At 37.4% G+C, this 16,711-nt stretch overlaps 1 protein-coding gene across 3 annotated transcripts in view; it reads right to left on the reverse strand.

Moving 5' to 3' along the window:
• Window positions 1-14,246, reverse strand: part of oxsr1b (oxidative stress responsive kinase 1b) — a 43,247-nt gene extending 29,001 nt beyond the window's left edge. The window contains exons 1-2 of one of the 3 annotated variants that reach the window (XM_028004930.1): window positions 13,874-14,246; window positions 4,099-4,211 (exon numbers count right to left, since the gene is read on the reverse strand). In XM_028004930.1, coding sequence (XP_027860731.1) covers window positions 4,099-4,211; window positions 13,874-13,943 — 183 coding nt within the window. In that variant the 5' untranslated portion in view covers window positions 13,944-14,246. The remainder of the gene's footprint in view (window positions 1-4,098; window positions 4,212-13,873) is intronic. The other 2 variants (XM_028004931.1, XM_028004933.1) reach the window with 2 other exon arrangements.
• Between the last annotated feature and the right edge of the window lie 2,465 nt (window positions 14,247-16,711).

Below are 16,711 nucleotides of genomic sequence, written 5' to 3' on the forward strand. Positions count from 1 at the left end.
GCATAATATTAAAACAAAAATGTTTTCTTACAATAACACATGTTCCCACACATCGTATCAGTGTTTTTATGCAGCTTTTGTTTGATGGGTAGGTGCTGCAACAACTGGTCTAAATACTAACCCAGGCATTCCCAGCAGTTGTTTTTCCCCATTCACCTAACTTTGAAAGTAGACCAGACACACAAAGACGTCCACACCGCAAACAGTTTTCTTATCTTTTGATTAAATTATGGACTTAAAGTCATTCATTAACCTGTGTAACCCGTTATGCTGTGAAGGCCATTAGGACAAAGTAAAATGACCAACTGTGTCCCACTTTTGTTGTCAATCTAGACACAAAAAAGTATTTTTAAAGAAAAACAGAACATTTGATTCCATTAAATTCTATCTATGATTTTTATTTTATGTGTTTTAAAAGAAAAACTTCAATCATCTTTAGACCTAAGAAACTAGTGGTCAGACCTGAAATCTGGGTGTAGCAATGGACTCAGAACCTCCAGAGACACATAAAGATAATTATCAAATCAGCCTTCTATCACATAAAAAACATTTTCAAGGTCCAATGTTCCAAGATCTCAACGACACGTTGCATCAGTGTCTTCACAGGTCTTTATAAAAACTCAGACAACTGCTTATTTGTTGTTTTATTTAACTTGTAATCAAGTAATGCTCTTTCAGTTGCCTTGTTGCTGAAAATTTGTTATCCACAAAAGTCTCTTGTTTTAAACTTATAGAAAACCACCATTTTTATTTACCGTAATTAATTTTTGTTATTTCATCCTTTATTTATTACATAAACCTTCCTCCTCTATATTTCTGTAGCATTTATTTTATTATTGTGCTTCTTGTATGTTTATTTCTATGACAGATCACCTGACTGCTACGATATCAATGACTTTAATAATAAAACTTGTAGTTACCAGTTGAGAAAGTGACAGGTCATGCTAAAAGTCAGCCCTACCTAATCTTTCTCAATAATCTCCAGACATCTAACCTACACAGAAACACTACTCACTATTAATAATATTTTTCTAGCCAAAATTCCAGTTTCATGTGATCTGAAGGTACAAATGCAAGAAAATCAGCTTTTACAATCGTGTTAGCAGGGCTGAATGTGTGTGAGATGTGTTTATTTTCATAAACAGAACTGAAACTGACCGATTGTTGCAACATCGTGTTGTGTACGATAGAGCGCTGCAGCCTTTGAGCTAGTTTAACCTAAAAAAAATCTTCCCACTTCTATTTTTCGACAACAAAGCTCTTTAGATCTATTAAAAAGCTGCCACGTCTGAGAACTTTGAAAGTGAGCGGAAAATAAATGACCTATTGTAGCAAACTGAATAGAGTGCAGGGTCACAAACTGGTGCAACAGAACCGTAGATATGGCACACACACAGAGAGGCCTCTATAGAAGCAGTATTACATCACCTCTGGTTACTCAGAGTGCCTCACATCCACTATGACTCAATCCCTCTGCAGCTTCCACACATGCACACACACCAAAACTATTTGGAAATGAAGTAGGTGCTGTACTGCAAAATATTTCAATATGTATTCACAATATATAATCATATAATTATAAACAAAACTGATCACAGAGATTATTTGAGAATCTAACTGTTCTGAAGATAGCCCAGTGGTTTTTAAATGATAATAAAAATAATCACAGATTAAAAATAGGAACACAGTGTTGCTTTTCTGTCCATCATTTGAACAAAGCAAGAGAGCGATGCAATATAAAGGCATGCTGTTAACCAAGAAACTGTCACCAACCACAGATTGACTGCCAGTAATAAAGCCCCAGACCTCTATGGTTGCTGGTAGCACATTGAAGAGCGTCAGACTTGAGGACAACATGTGTGCCTGCAACACGGGCGTCCGCCTGGCGCCAGCATTTGGATTTCCTCCCGGTTAAGCGAGTGCTCTCAGCATCAGGAAAACCAAATGACCAGAATAAACACTCAAGAAGAACTGGCAATTCTGGTTGGCATTGTGTCAGCAGATTTGGCCCTTCAGACAAAATTAAAACATCAATGCTAAATCATCAGTAGTCTAGGCAACCTCTGACTCAGCTTAGAGATTCAAAGAGCGCCTGATTTGCTTCCGCTTTGCGTTCAAATGGAGAAACAATTTTTTATAGTTGGACAATAATAAGAACTTGGAAAGTAAAATTGTAATTAAGGACAATATTTTACTCTGTATCCCTAATATTCAAGTGCAACTTTAATGCTAACTAGCCATTTTATGAGAACTGAGACTTGTTCAGATTAAACAACCACCTTTCACTTTTAATTATTCACCTTCTGATATCACTTCGAATAGGATTTAAAATTTTTTTTTACATTTTATCTAATAACTCATTTTCATTTTATTGAAAAAACTGTGACTTGCAATCGTTGTCCTGTCAACACCCGAGTTGTGAATCTCTGCATATCCCCCAGACAAAGAATTGAACGGCGCTCTCTGAATTGTTCAAAGTTTGGCATATTGTTTAGAATTTAACCTGCATTAAATTTCAACACAACTTTCTACCTGGCCTTTCTGCCAAGCCCCCTGAGCTTCGTGATGCCGTTTGTTCACTAATGTTCTCTAACAAACCTCTCAAGCTTTCAGAGAACAGCTGGATTTATGCCAAATTGAAACAACACATAGTTGGACTGACGTAGCTGAGTTTTGAAGGTGTACAGATGCACTTTTTATTTACTGACATCAAAGCACATCACACTTCTGAGATGTTAATCTGGGTTCAGCAACTTTAAACGCATGTGTCCTTTTATTCCACTTCAAAATTATCCATTACTCTGTGCTGCTTTATTACATAAAATCCAAGAAAATACATTGAAACTTGTGATTTTAACATGATTGAAAGTATAAAAGTTTTGCCGGGCACCATAAATGCAAGAGAATATTTAAATATTGCCACCTTACATTTTGAAAGAAGTGCCCATAATATCTGCTCTACTCCATCCTTCCAGAGCACCGGCCTGGTATATCATATAAGAGAAAAACTACAAAAGTAGACCCAGAGAGATGATGTACTATTGCTTCTCTACCATCAAAGAATTTCAGAGACGAGGCTAAATACCTGCAAGCTCTGGCAAAAACCTTCTGCAGCCTACTTTAAAGCAGAGATCTTGGAAGGGACAATCTGGCTTCAATTTCGTGCATCCTCGCCTTTTAAGTGGGCACCCAGCACACTGTGGAGCTGTGGGAGGAAAACCACAAGCAGGAAATCCGATCGCGCAGTACTCCATGTGACCTCCTCCACCGAGAATCTGGGAGCAACATTCCCCTGATTCATTCTGCAGGATTCAAGGGGGTGGGGAAGGGTTTAGTGTTGCCGGTGAGTACTGAGCAGCCTGGCTGCCGGTTTTCTCCGGCCATGATCTTCGAAGGATGCGTGTAGGCTTACACAATATTTATTTCCTGTGAGATCCTATCTCGGATTTCGGGTAGAGTACCTGGAAGGGCTGTAAAAGCACATTACTCATCCTTCTCTGAAAGAGAAGGGTAAATCTAACTTCTACTACCGTACATTATAATACCTCAAACCGCACCTACTTCAATCACAGAATCATATTTTGACACTCTTAAGTGATAAAAAGATTGATTTTGAATAGAAAAGACTGTTTTGAGCCAACACAATTAATTACGTGACGGTTTGACAAATACAGATGAAACCACTTGCTGTTCATGAACCGGAGCCACAAACAAGCATCCGATTATTTTTAAGTACAGAAGAACGTTTATGAAATGGGACATAATGTCACCCCCTCTGGAGCTAAATCAGCTGCATGTCGTTCAGTAAAATATGCGTTTACCTGCAGTGCAACACTGGTTTAAACTGCCTGGCATGAAGACGCAGCAAAGCGCTGCTGTGAGAGGCTGCTCCAGCAGTTTGCCATCTGTAAGTGGAGCCCCACTTTAAGGGAGCAACTAGAATAGTGTCTAAAGTGACAGGATCGATTGGAGGCATGCCCAGAGAAAGTGAGTAATGAGAAGCAGGGGTAGAATAAATTCCACACACGCACAAAGAATACAGATTTCTTAAACTTAATCTAAAACTAAAATTGGACTCAAGAAAAAGAACCAACTTACCAGGAGTTCATCCATACTGGTCTGGCACTTCTCTAGGTTGATCCGTTTGATGGCAACCTTCTCCTTTCGGGGTGTACAGTAGGCTGCCTGGACCACTGCTGTGGCTCCACTACCTGGGGAAAAAACCCAAATTCTTCACTTACTTTTATTCCAGCAGAGAGTTGTTTAATACAATATGGTACGGGATCTCATTAAAACTTTTAACGGCTTTATTCCAACACTTAACATAAGACGCTATAGCTCAGTGACAGTGAGATTTCTACATCAGCTGAGAGGTAAGAAGATCCAGACCACAATAAGATGCACTGATGCTTCTGATGAGGCTTTTTTATCAACAATAAGATGCCATTGTTGACTCAATGGTATCTACAACAAAATAGCTGATAAGGAAAAGAATCAAGGTGGTCAGACCTCAACCTGATCGTACTGCTGTGGTGAGATCTTTAGAGAATTGTGCAGAAATTAATGCCTGAAAATCTTGAACAAAAAAAAAATTGATGCAAGTAGGAGTTAGGTCATAACTCCTCCACAATGTGGTGAAAGATTGATGAAGTTAAACAGAAAAGTGATCATGGAGAGTTACTGCTGAAAAGCCAACGCTGACAACATTATTTGAGGAAGCTTTTTGTAAATCCTTCAAGAGCGGGCTCTTCGGTTTGGAGTGCCATCTGATATGAGTTAAAAGCTGATAAAACCCTCTGCAGGAGAGGCATGCCTGTTGTTTCTGCATCGTGTGAGGTCAGTTAACTTCCCCCTCACGGCTCTTATTTAACACCATGAGCTTAAGGCTATTTTCACTGGTTCTCTGGTAGAAATGTGCTGGGAGGCTTCCTTCCCTGTCAGAGTAAGCTTTTCCTGACTTCATAACTGCGACAGCCAAACATTTACAAAGTGCTCATTGTTTGAAGGATTTAATTGGTCCAAAAATGGAGTGAGGTTTAAAAGAGGAGTTAAAAAAAGCCTGCAGATCTTAATGAAATAATAAAGCTGTCCCTGTAGATATGTACCATTTTAATCCAGCTTTTTTTAATCAAATTAAATACAACTCCAGGCAATAAGGCAGCATAGTGGGGAAAAAAAGAGAGGCTAACATTATTTAAAGAATAAATAAATAAAAGGCAGGGGGTAAAAAGAAATGCTTGCTGATTCAAATAATCTAATAAAACAGCAATTTCCTTGGAAGATCCAAAGAGTAAGCATAATTTATTTATCCCTAACAACATCTGAAAAAAGTAAAACCAATTTCCTAAGATCACAATGGTCTATTCTCCTGATTCTGTCTGGCCGGCATTCAACAGGATTATCAAGATAAGCTAATGGGCTGTAAATTTATCTCCCAGCTTCAGCACCTTTAGCCAGGACTAACACCAAACGAGCACCTGGAGACGGGCCGCTGATGGGGCAGAACCACAGTGAGCCTGTTTCCCTGTAGCACCGGTTGTAAAAATCCTTTACAACAATGAATTGGAATGTTGGGTTTAAAGGGTTCTGCATAGTCAAGCCGAAATCAGTGCTCATTGTCGCAGCTGCCTCACAAAAATCACATAATTTTGTTCACAGACTTGCTCCTTCTTATCACAACCCTCCCTGGTGAACTTTTCGCCCCCCTAAACACGCACATTTGTTGTGTGGTTGGTCTGAATTTCATGCAGGCGGAAGAACTATGCTCTGTACAGAAAAGTCCAAAATAAAACTTTTTGGGCTGTGTGACTTTTTGAGGCTACATAATGAGGAAAAATTGACATCTCCACAGTGATACAAATTCATGCCACAATTTCATATCTTTGTTACATAAAAGTACAATACGATACACATGTGAAAAGTATTGCAGCCACTGTATACAGTCTCAGGGTAACACCAGGTGTGATTGTATTAAGAAATGTATACCAACTTCACAGATGGAAAAAAATAAAAATTAGATGATCAAGCTATTCTATCAGAGCCAAAGGAAGCAAAATGGAGCTAAACTCACCAAGGGCAGGATTGAGGCCAACATCCAAACTACAAAGCTGTCTGGCAAAGACATAAAGGCAACATGAAAAGCAGAAAGGTTTTTTTCCGCAAATACTTAATAATTCAATGCTTAAACTGTATTAATCATATAAACTGAAAAAAAAAAACAACTTTACAGTTGATTCTTTGTTATTTTATGTTCCAAGATTGCAAAAGTTAGCTCATGGTGAAATAGTGACCACATTAAATATTATAGCTCGTTTGATTTTGATTTTTTCTGCAAGGTCACAACACAAAGCTTTCACGCTGTTTTGATTTAGTTATACGTAAAGCAAAGCAGAGGCCCAATTTCTTATTTTTACTTGAAAAAATAGGATAAAGTAAATTATTTTTAAGAATTTAAAAATATGCGATAAAGTAAAAAAAAATAAAGGACAAAGAAGAGTAGTTACAAAATTAGGTCTTTTGCTTTTAAATTTTATACTCATTTTTTTTTTCCAAATTGTGCCAAAACCTGCCTCACATGCAGATATTGAGGAAAAAAATCATGCTGCAGATCATGTGACCAAACGTGCACAAATCCGTTGGACAAACATAGCCAAAACAGTCGTGATCTTCTCAAAAAGCAGTCAATGTTTCCGGTAAGCATGTTTTCCTCCAAACAAATCGTGCTCGGCATGGGAACCCTAGAGAGAACATTGTATCATAACCTGGCACTACATGACTGGAGCACAACAGCCACAATGTTCTTGACTGTTTTAGCCTCAGTGCCCTCTGGTGAGGGCTTAACCCAGCTGACGTGTTTGGTCTTTGGGGAGTCGTCAGTTTGCGGTCCTATTATTCTGCTTTTTTTTTTTAACGCAGCCTATTGTCCGAGTAAACAGCATAACCCAAAGGAATAATGAACAGAATAAAATCGTAATATACTGGCTCAGCAAATGCATTCAAAGGAGGCACTTAAAGACTATTATAAGAGGTAGAATTTCATGGGAGGATTACAAAGCACACACTAGTTCACACAGTTCAACGAATCTATAATTTTCACCACAAGAAATCACACACAGTGATATTGCTCAGCAACGCTCAGAAAGGTCTAGAGCAAAATTCAGGTGCGGAACACAGGATGAACCACAACTCTATAGCAACACACACAGGCCTCTATCTAACAGGGAACATGTTGAAAAGTCTAAAATAAAAACCACTGCACCACTGGTGCAGAAAAATGCATGTAAATGAGAAGTTGGGTTTTTATTATGCTGCAGCAATAAAAACAAAAAGCAAAAAACAAAAAAAAAACGCATTATTTTAATGCCAACAAAAGTGGTCTGCACTGTAGGTGTTGCAAAGTCTGCATTTAGAGCTGCAGTCTTGCTGCAAAGCACTGATAGAGATCAATGAAAGGAAATCAGAATGATAAACCTGAAGAGATGGCCAGTAAGATAAGAGAGTTCGAGCAACAATGGCCTTTTTCACACAGACCAAAGAGAGGCAGATTGGCATCACATCAGTGCACCTATACAGAATGAGGCAGCATTATTGTAAAAAGCTGAGTGACAACAGCATTGTTGGTGAGAGCGATGTGCTCCATTCCTCACACAAAATGCAACTTAAGTCTATAAAAACATCTGTCGCCGGCTCAGACTCTGTAATTTGGCTCACAATGATGAAATATAATGGAGACATTTTTAAAAGGTTCTGTGTAAGAAAGACAAATGGTTGGCAAAGTTGCAGATGACTCTTCTTACAGGGAAACTTTAGTATGTATCGGATGACGTATAATGAGTATTTTTGTCATTTATGTTAAACAGTGTGAGGTGTACCAAAAAGTATCAGTATTCACTTTCTATGTCTTTAACTCTGCAGCTTGACTTATTTTTCCTGGCACAAAAGTTATTGGAACATCTTAGCATTTTACAGTACAGATCAAATCCAGAGTCTTAAAGGGCTAGGCAGGTCAAATCCTGCACGATTTATAATCAGGACAACATTTTTGGACCAATAATAAAGCTTCAGTGTTTCATTGTTATTTTAAATTAGCAATAATAAATTATGCTTTTACTTGATACTTTGTTGATCCATGTTTCATATTTTAACCTAGAGGCACACACTGTGTTCTAATAATGCATATTGATCAATAATATAGAAGAACTTAGGCCAATTTTATCATTTAAATAGTTATATGGCCTTTGGGATAGTCATTTGCTGAATTAGTGCTGGCAGTCAATATTTACTTAGAGTTTATAAAAAGACATGTCTTATTTATTTTCAAGTAGCTAAATTTGTTCCTTACCTGTAACTTATGCACTTTTTGTATTTTTAAGTACAAATTTAACATAATGCTTAAATTGATTTGAAACTACAGTAGAATGGGAAAGCATGTTTTTATAAAACTGATAAACGTGCCAGAAAAAAAAACAGTCTTGGTAGTGAGGAAGCACTTCCTAAATGGATCTTGAAAATTCTGTATTTGTATTTCCAAAACAAAATTTCTCTAATTTTGTTCTGGAAAGATGTAAAATAACTCCTATTAGCTGAGCATTTCCTAGTCTCAGATCAAACTCATCTTCAGCTTCAGTGTTTTTGAAATTATATTTTCAAAAACAAATTTTAAAAAACACTACACAACAGGAGCAATTGCTATTGTTTGGATTTTAATGTCATTCGTCAGTATTTTACAGTGCTTGTACTCAAATAGATTGAAACATCTAAATAACATATCGAATAAAAATGTAATAAAAAGCACACACACAACAATGAGGTCATCAAAACCATTTTTAGAGAACAAAAAATTAATGCTGAGACAATTTACAGACTTTATGCTTTGTCGCAGCACATTGTTAAAGCTTTTATTACTATTTCAAACGTCCTCTAGACTGGAAGTGATTTTGATTCGGTTTTATATGCAACCGCTGTGAAATAACTTAACGCTTTGTCTTTAGTACACCCACTTGTAATCTCTGACTGAGCTTTCCTTTCCTCACGTAAGTAAACATAGATAGTGATGGCAAAATTACTTTAAAGTTTCTTTCCATTATATATTTCCATAAGTTTTATAATGACTCTACATAAGTTATATAGGGTCATTTTTGTGAAACAATCATTTAGTTTCATTGCTGTTAATGGGGAGCGCTTGGGAGTAAACGACATGAGAATAATGGTGCATTGGTCTGATTTCACTGTTTTTAATTGCGTGCTGGACTCACTGGTTCGTTGCAACGGTTGCCAGCCATTGTTTCCTCCTGAAAAAGGAGGACACTTTTTCAGGAGGACACTCTTAGTCTCAGCGGACATGATTTACGTAAAAAGCTCCGTTGTGGACCCCAAAGTGAAAACACGCTATTGACTGACAGGGTCAAATGAGGTTTCTGGAAATAATGTACATGGGAGAAAATAAAAAAAGCTCACAGGTCACATAGTGGAAATTCACTCAATCAACCCACTAAAATAATTTCAGATTTCCCTGGTCTTTAATTTCTTACACTTGCAGTGAACTTTGTTCCTCATGTGTAAGTTTCCTCCAAGATGAGCAACAAGCAGCAGTGTGGCAGCAGCATTGAGTTTCTTTCCCCCTCATCCCCAAGCCAGTCTAGAGCTTGACGTCATGCGTCTTTCATATTATATGTCCTCAGATACCTGTCTTCAGTATCCAAATGGTATTCAAATGTAAGACAACCAACCGCATCAGCACCCACTGATTTACAGCATGCGTTCCTCGATTGCGCAGGATGCAGCATGTTAAAACCTGATGCGGCCTGAACCGTCATATTAGAGCAGAAGTCCTTTTGCTGTGGCTTTTTAAAACCATAAGGAGGGCTGAGTAAAGAACAGGGAGGAGACTTGGTTGCCAGTGGATACAAACAGTGGGAGCATAAAGTTTCCATTGCAGATTTGCCAAGACCAACGATGCAAAGTATGATCCAGGATTGAAGAGACAGGTCTGCTATTTTCCAATGAGCTCTGTCCGGAGCTCAGTGGGATGAAAAAGAGTGGGCGTGAACCATGTAATAATAAGTCCCCCTTTTCCCTCGGGAAGTTACCAAAACAATAGCCCTGCTGGTCACAAAGTCATCCTCAAATCCAACACTTGCACACACATAAGAAGGCAAACTCCGATCAGGCGAGTTGCCTTCAGTAAGATGTGTGGAGAGATGGGATGTAATGTAAGAAATGTCTACTGTAAACTGTTATTGTAGTTTAGCTGTCTTAAAAAATGCCCATATGAGCGCTATACATTCCTTCAAGAAAACCTCAAAGCATTGTTAAAAATCTAGAAAACAAATTAAGAGATTTTGTTTTATATTTATATATATATATATATATATATATATATATATATATAAATTAAATAATATTTTCTGGTCCTGGACAGTAATTGTGGGTGTGTTTCTAACTTTTTTTTTTTAAAACATATAGAAACTGAAAATGGAGATGCACTGAGAAATTAACTACCACCAACACGTGGTACTGGCAACAACAGTCTTCAGTGCCGAAGTAATTACTGAGCAAAGGAGTTAAATATTTTTAAATATAAAGGAATAAAGCCAGGAGCGCAAAAGACCTCCTGAAACAGAGAATTTTCTGTAGAGACATGTCATCTGATCTTTCCAGCTGCTAGAACTGAGCGCTGGAAGTCAACTGAATGTAGGCTATTCTAGGAAAGTTGCTCAACTTTACCATTTGCACTTGACTGCCTAAAAACATAAGCATTAACCTTCAGCTGTATTAATGAATCTATCACCTTTGTCTTTTAATTATTTCTTCACATCTAGTTCTTTATGAGTAGATATGATGTGATGTGTAAAATTGTCCATGATTTAAGGTAAAGAACGAAATGTTTAGTGAAATTTCAAGTTTTTCAGTTTAGCCTAAAACACACAAGAAGTTGGAAAACCCTGCATTGACATCTAGGTCTTAGTCATTACATTAATTATGGTACTCTTTTCAAAACACTTGAAAGTTGAACAACTAATGAAGCTAAAATTGTGAGAGATTCAGAACTCTGGCTGCAGGATTCAATAAGTGAATCCAGTTTAGGGAGATGACTAAACACAGAAACTGAGACATCTCAGAAAAAACTTTTAAATAAAAAAACAAAACATTGAGGGAAGGCAGAATAGTGTAAATAAAGGAAGATGTGTAATAATAGCAGTTTTATTGTTTAATGTTCTCAGAGGAACCCTGCAGACAAGTTGCGAAAGTGATCTGTGGCTGTTTAGATGAAATACAAACTAAACCACCATCTTTACATTTAGGGAACAAATTCTGACTAGTTTTAGCATATCCGTAAAATAAAACAGAATCTAGGCTAACTGCCCTAATAATTTCTAACCCCCTGCATTAAGACAGCGATCCCTATCCCTAAATATTTTTAAAGTCAGCATGGTACAGGTCGAAAGCTTCAAAAGCCTCAGCAGCTTCAAACCTATGGGCAAGTTGTGCTTAACGCAGCACAGGAAAATGCCACAGAACTGGTTTCTGTACAAGAGTCTTTATCTCTGAGTGCAAGCTAAAAGTGCCAGCTGTTATCTTGAGGGGCTTGAATTTTCCAAGAAAGTATAGGGAAAAATTACAAGTATTTAAAACTCACAAAAAGGAAAGATAAACATATTACAGTAAGCTTTCAATCTTGACAGCCATCCTCTGATCTTCTTTGGACATTAAGGAAAAACTAGAATCTATAAAATAAGCAAATATGTCATCATTATGCAGAATATGAATGCATGACAATTGAAACACCAAATATTGCATCCAAGCAGTCCTTTAAAATTGCAATGCTGCATTCACTGACACTGTTATGAGTTATTGTGCAGCATTAATATATCTTGCTTATATAAACTTGATTTCATAGTTAGAAAACAATTATTTCTAGGTTTTCTGATCAAATAAAAACATCAATGTTTTTAATGGGCCTTTCTGTATTTTTGGTGAAAAAAAAAGGATGAAAAGAAGAATAGCTTGTGGCCAAATTACAAAAAGAAAGTCTGAACAAAAAGCTATTTCTGACACCATTTTAAAACTCTATAGAGATATTTAATGAAACCAAAGAACACATGGTAAAAGTAGCCTTTTTAATCAGTAATGTATAAAAACACTACAAAATTTGATCAAATTATGTGCTTAAAGTTATTAAGAGCCCCATACAGCTTCAGAGATGCAGGTTGACAACTCCTGATTGAGAAGAAGCATTCTCAGAAAAAGATATAGCATGTTAGATACAAAACATACAAAACACATTTGAATGCTAAACTAATACAAATATTTTGGTTGTCTACCAATGCTAAGAAACAGATCATTCTTGGCTATACAATGCATCAGCACCATTGCAGTAATTCCAAACTTTTGCGCTTCAAAATCAATTACTGTTTATTGATTTTTACTGTTGATTTGAGATCTCAACAGTAATTAGTTGAAGTCCTGAAGTATTGCTAATATGGCGATTTAAAAAAAGATCTTAATTGTTCAGACGAACAGTTTAAACAACTATGATATTATTTTTACCCATTTGTAACTGGTAGGAAAAGAAATCTAATGGCTCAAGAAAGAATGTGAGAAACCTATGGCTGATTAACTGTTAATAACAACAATGTTAAAGTTAGCATCTGCTACATGGCTTCCCATAAGTGCTAAAGTGCTGTGTTTGAGCATTTTTTTTAATGAGTCTGGACTGTATTCAATCATGTCTACTTCAAAATCCTAATTGCTTAGATTGGTTAAATCTGAAATGAATAATTTCAAACCAAATACAGAAAAAACAAAAACTTTGAGATTTATTAAACCCCTATTCTGTTTATAAAAGCACAAACAGGGAGAATTTATTTGCTTTTCTTGAATTCGGACCACCTTAGAATTATGCTGGTCAAGTTAAACCTGGAGTGAACTATTCTACACAAATTAGTTTCTTAAAAATAGTTTGTGATCTTAAAAAAACAAAACATATTGCCATTTTCGATTTTTATTAAAAAAATAGCTTCCTTGTGAACCCAAAACGTTAAATCACTAGCCTCCTATGCTTTCTTATAATAGCCAGTGCGTCTAATCTCATGTAGCAACCATCTTTGACTTTTATATGACTTCATCACAAGACCGTCCACGGGATGTTTCACGACCCACAGTGAGATCACGACCCCCACTTTGGGAATATGTGATCATGTGTTGCAACTTAGATGGTGCTTGCATTTTTATAGAGTTTTTTAAAAAAGTTTGACTTCTAATGTAGTGTATATATTATTTCACTTCATCAAGTTGTATATTTTGTTTTCAGTCACGTAGCTACTCCCAACTTAGAAACATGTGAATCGGTTTTTCCCCAATGACTGGGATGGGCGTGAACACAGTTTAAGTTAGTGACTTATCATGCAGCACTAACGACACGGCTGATACAGAAGCTTTAAAATGCAATGTCCCTAAGTAGCAGTGGTTGCTCACTTTTTAGGCCAAGTCAGGCAGGAAACTCTTGTTTCGGGTTTCGCTAATTGATTTAGCATGGAGCACATAAAAGGACCTTTAAGAAAGTATCACGAGGACAAACAAAAGCGGTTATTTTCCAGCAAATAGTCTGATCCTGGCTGCACGTAAACGTTGAAAATGCCCATTTACAGCCTCGTAAATTGTTCTGTGTCCAAGTCAAAACACGGCGAGATTGGCCAACTCTCCCAATGCCTTCAGCTCAGCCTAGATTTAGAAAAATAAAAGCCTTATTGCTTCTCTTTTCCAGCTACCTAAGCTAGAGTTCAGCGCTGTGAGTTCCGCTTTGGGTGAGCTAATAGTGAGACATTCACAAACTGCCGGTTAACAACATGCTAACAAGCTAATGATCACATACCAATCACCTCCAGGAGCTCGTAATCATCTTTGTTGATGGACCAGGGTTGGGAGCTCGGGTCCTCGGACATGGCTGAGAGAGTCTGCTAAGGCTATTATCTGTGGAAAAGGTGCTAAATCCACCAAAAACTGCAACTGAGAACAAGTCAAAGTAATCCAAACAGAGCCAGCAAGGGCGACACTTCCCCTTCTTTGCGAATCCCGCAGCACTCCTGTCATTCCCAAAGTTTGACACCAGCCGAGCGCGGCCCCGCCTACCGCATTCCTCCCGAGCAAATACTGGACCTTCGTGGCTGTGCAGCTACCAGATAGGTTCGGCTCGGCCTGCCAGATCAACCCGGGGTCCTGCGCTTCAAGATGAGGTTACATGTTATGATTGGCTGGACTTCCGTGCGTGCTGCGTAAATGTCGGTACGTCTTAACGTGAGATAAGAGAAGTGGAGGGATAAGAAAATTATATTTTTTCCATCATTTGTTCTAGTTATTTTCCTCAGTTTATTTTTTTTAATTCAGTGATGTGCCTAAAGTACAGTGCATGTTGACGATAAATATATTTACGTTTTTTTTATGTTTCTGTGAGCTCAGGCTGATTTTTGTAATATTAAACTGAAAAAAGACGTTTACTTAAAGTGAACTATTGATTTATGATTTTTCTTTTACTTCTCCTAATTTTCTCTAACGTTTCTAATTTTCCAAATGAGTTAGAAGTTAGAAGTTGTTCTTTAAGAATTGCTCATGAAATGTTTTCTGGAATAAAAATGTGGAAAAAGTAGTACCATATAAACTCAGTTTAACAATTTATTTCTTTGGCATTCCCAAATATCTAAATCACAGACTATTTTCTTTATTTAAAACTTCTCATTTGTCTTACGGCGGCTGGAAGGAAAAGTTCTTAATAAACAGTGTATAATTGAGCTTTATAATTAGCAAATAAGTAAACTTTAAATTAAATTCGACTAATAGAAAAGAAAATAAAGTAAAAACATTTATTTTAACTTTACATAGGCAGGATAGCTTTTATTTATCCTATGTCAACAGAATTCTCCATATTAATCTGAACACCACATTGACATAACGCACACTGTTCCTTTAAATATTGATTGTTGTCAATTTACTTTTCTCTTAGATACATTTGTATCTGTTTTTGTATATTTGTAACTACGACATGTTACTATATATATATGAATGAAGTGCGAAACTGTGATTATCAGTGACGTGCGGTGAGGTTCATAGCTGGTGAGGCACTGACGTCATCAGAATCAGATTTGCAAATAGATGCATAGATTGACAGCAGTTTACAGGTTATGTTTCACTTCTGCATCCTTACACATACAAACCTTTCAGCTCCGGCGTTGGTCTTCCTTTGGTTATTATCTCCTGCTTCGATTGAAAGTCCACTTGAGAAAACTTTTTTAGTGTTGTAATGTAGTCATCCATGTCGAAAGTCGGGATAAGCGAGAGGAAAAAAATCACTATCTCTATTATAATCTATCGCTGCACTTGACTTGCTTCCCGAATCGTTTAGCCTAGCTCGCTGTCACTTACTCGGCAGTTGAGGAGTGAACAAGACGAACGTCTGGGATCTTGAGCGCCCCCTGCCATGAGGCAAGAGAACTGCCTGCCTCACCTCGAACCTGTTCTCTGCCGTTTATAATCGCTCATTACACGAAACACGTTACACAAACACAGTTGGTGACAAAAAGCACTGTACATTATATACATAAGCTAAATTATTGGAAATAAGTTCACATATTAAATTTGTTTAAACCATTTTATTGACGCCGTACAGCAACATGCTCTCTCCGCTTAGCAGCCAGCGCAGAGCCAGGGGTTGCGCAATCCAAGGTGAGGCAGAGCTCGCTGCTGCCTCACCCGCATCGCTTCCAAGCATTTCAATGGGAAAATAAGAAAATTCAGCGATTTTGAACAAATAAAAATCGAAATTGGTGAAGCTACATGAAAAATAAATATTTTTTAGTACAAACCACCGGATGAATATAACAATTTAAATTACTTTATGATTATATATTTTCTTTCTTTCCATGATGGCTGGTGAGGCACTGCCTCACCAGCCTCCCCTGACCGCACGTCACTGGTAACGACCTGGTATAGAGCAAGGCTTTCTGGTGATATTAAGAACTGCAGCTGGTGTGACACATATTATGCGTAAAGGCGGGGACGTCATCTGCCCACGCAGGACCCCCAGCTTGTGTGGCATCAACCAGTGGGCATATGTGGCATATGAGCCAAACTTCACACTGTAAATCCGAGATTACGCTAAAGAGATTTGTTTTCTCTTTATAGTAGAAACATATTGCCGGAGCTGATTCATCTCGGAACTGCCCTAAACGCGGAAGTGCGACATTACAGGCTCAAATAAATAACATCACTTTGCAGAGCTGTGCCGAGAAAAACACTCCAGGAAGGGCCAATAAGTGGCAGTGTTTGACTCACGCAAACAGTAATATTGTAGAATATATCCCGATTATAGCACGGCTCGTTCTTATTGTTTACTTTTCTGGAGTTGAAAGGAGGATGTAAGTTACAACAATAAAGTTGGTTTCTTATTTGTTAGACTCACGTTTAAAGGACTATTTCATCCTTCTGATGGATTAGGTCCACATTTGTTCACCTACCTCCAATTCACAATGTAACAAAGATAGAACATGTTTTTTGGAATCAGAAGAATTTCCACACAGAAAATATCTTAACAAAATAAGTGCATAAACCTGATCTCAGTCAACTGACAGCTCCTGCACTTTGACATCTAATTCAATTTCACACTTTAAACAACTGCAGTTTAAAGGTGCTGCAGATTCGATTAACAGTGAAATTGCCC

Source organism: Xiphophorus couchianus, chromosome 21, assembly GCF_001444195.1.
Source record: "Xiphophorus couchianus chromosome 21, X_couchianus-1.0, whole genome shotgun sequence".
In the NCBI taxonomy this organism is placed as follows: Eukaryota; Metazoa; Chordata; class Actinopteri; order Cyprinodontiformes; family Poeciliidae; genus Xiphophorus; species Xiphophorus couchianus.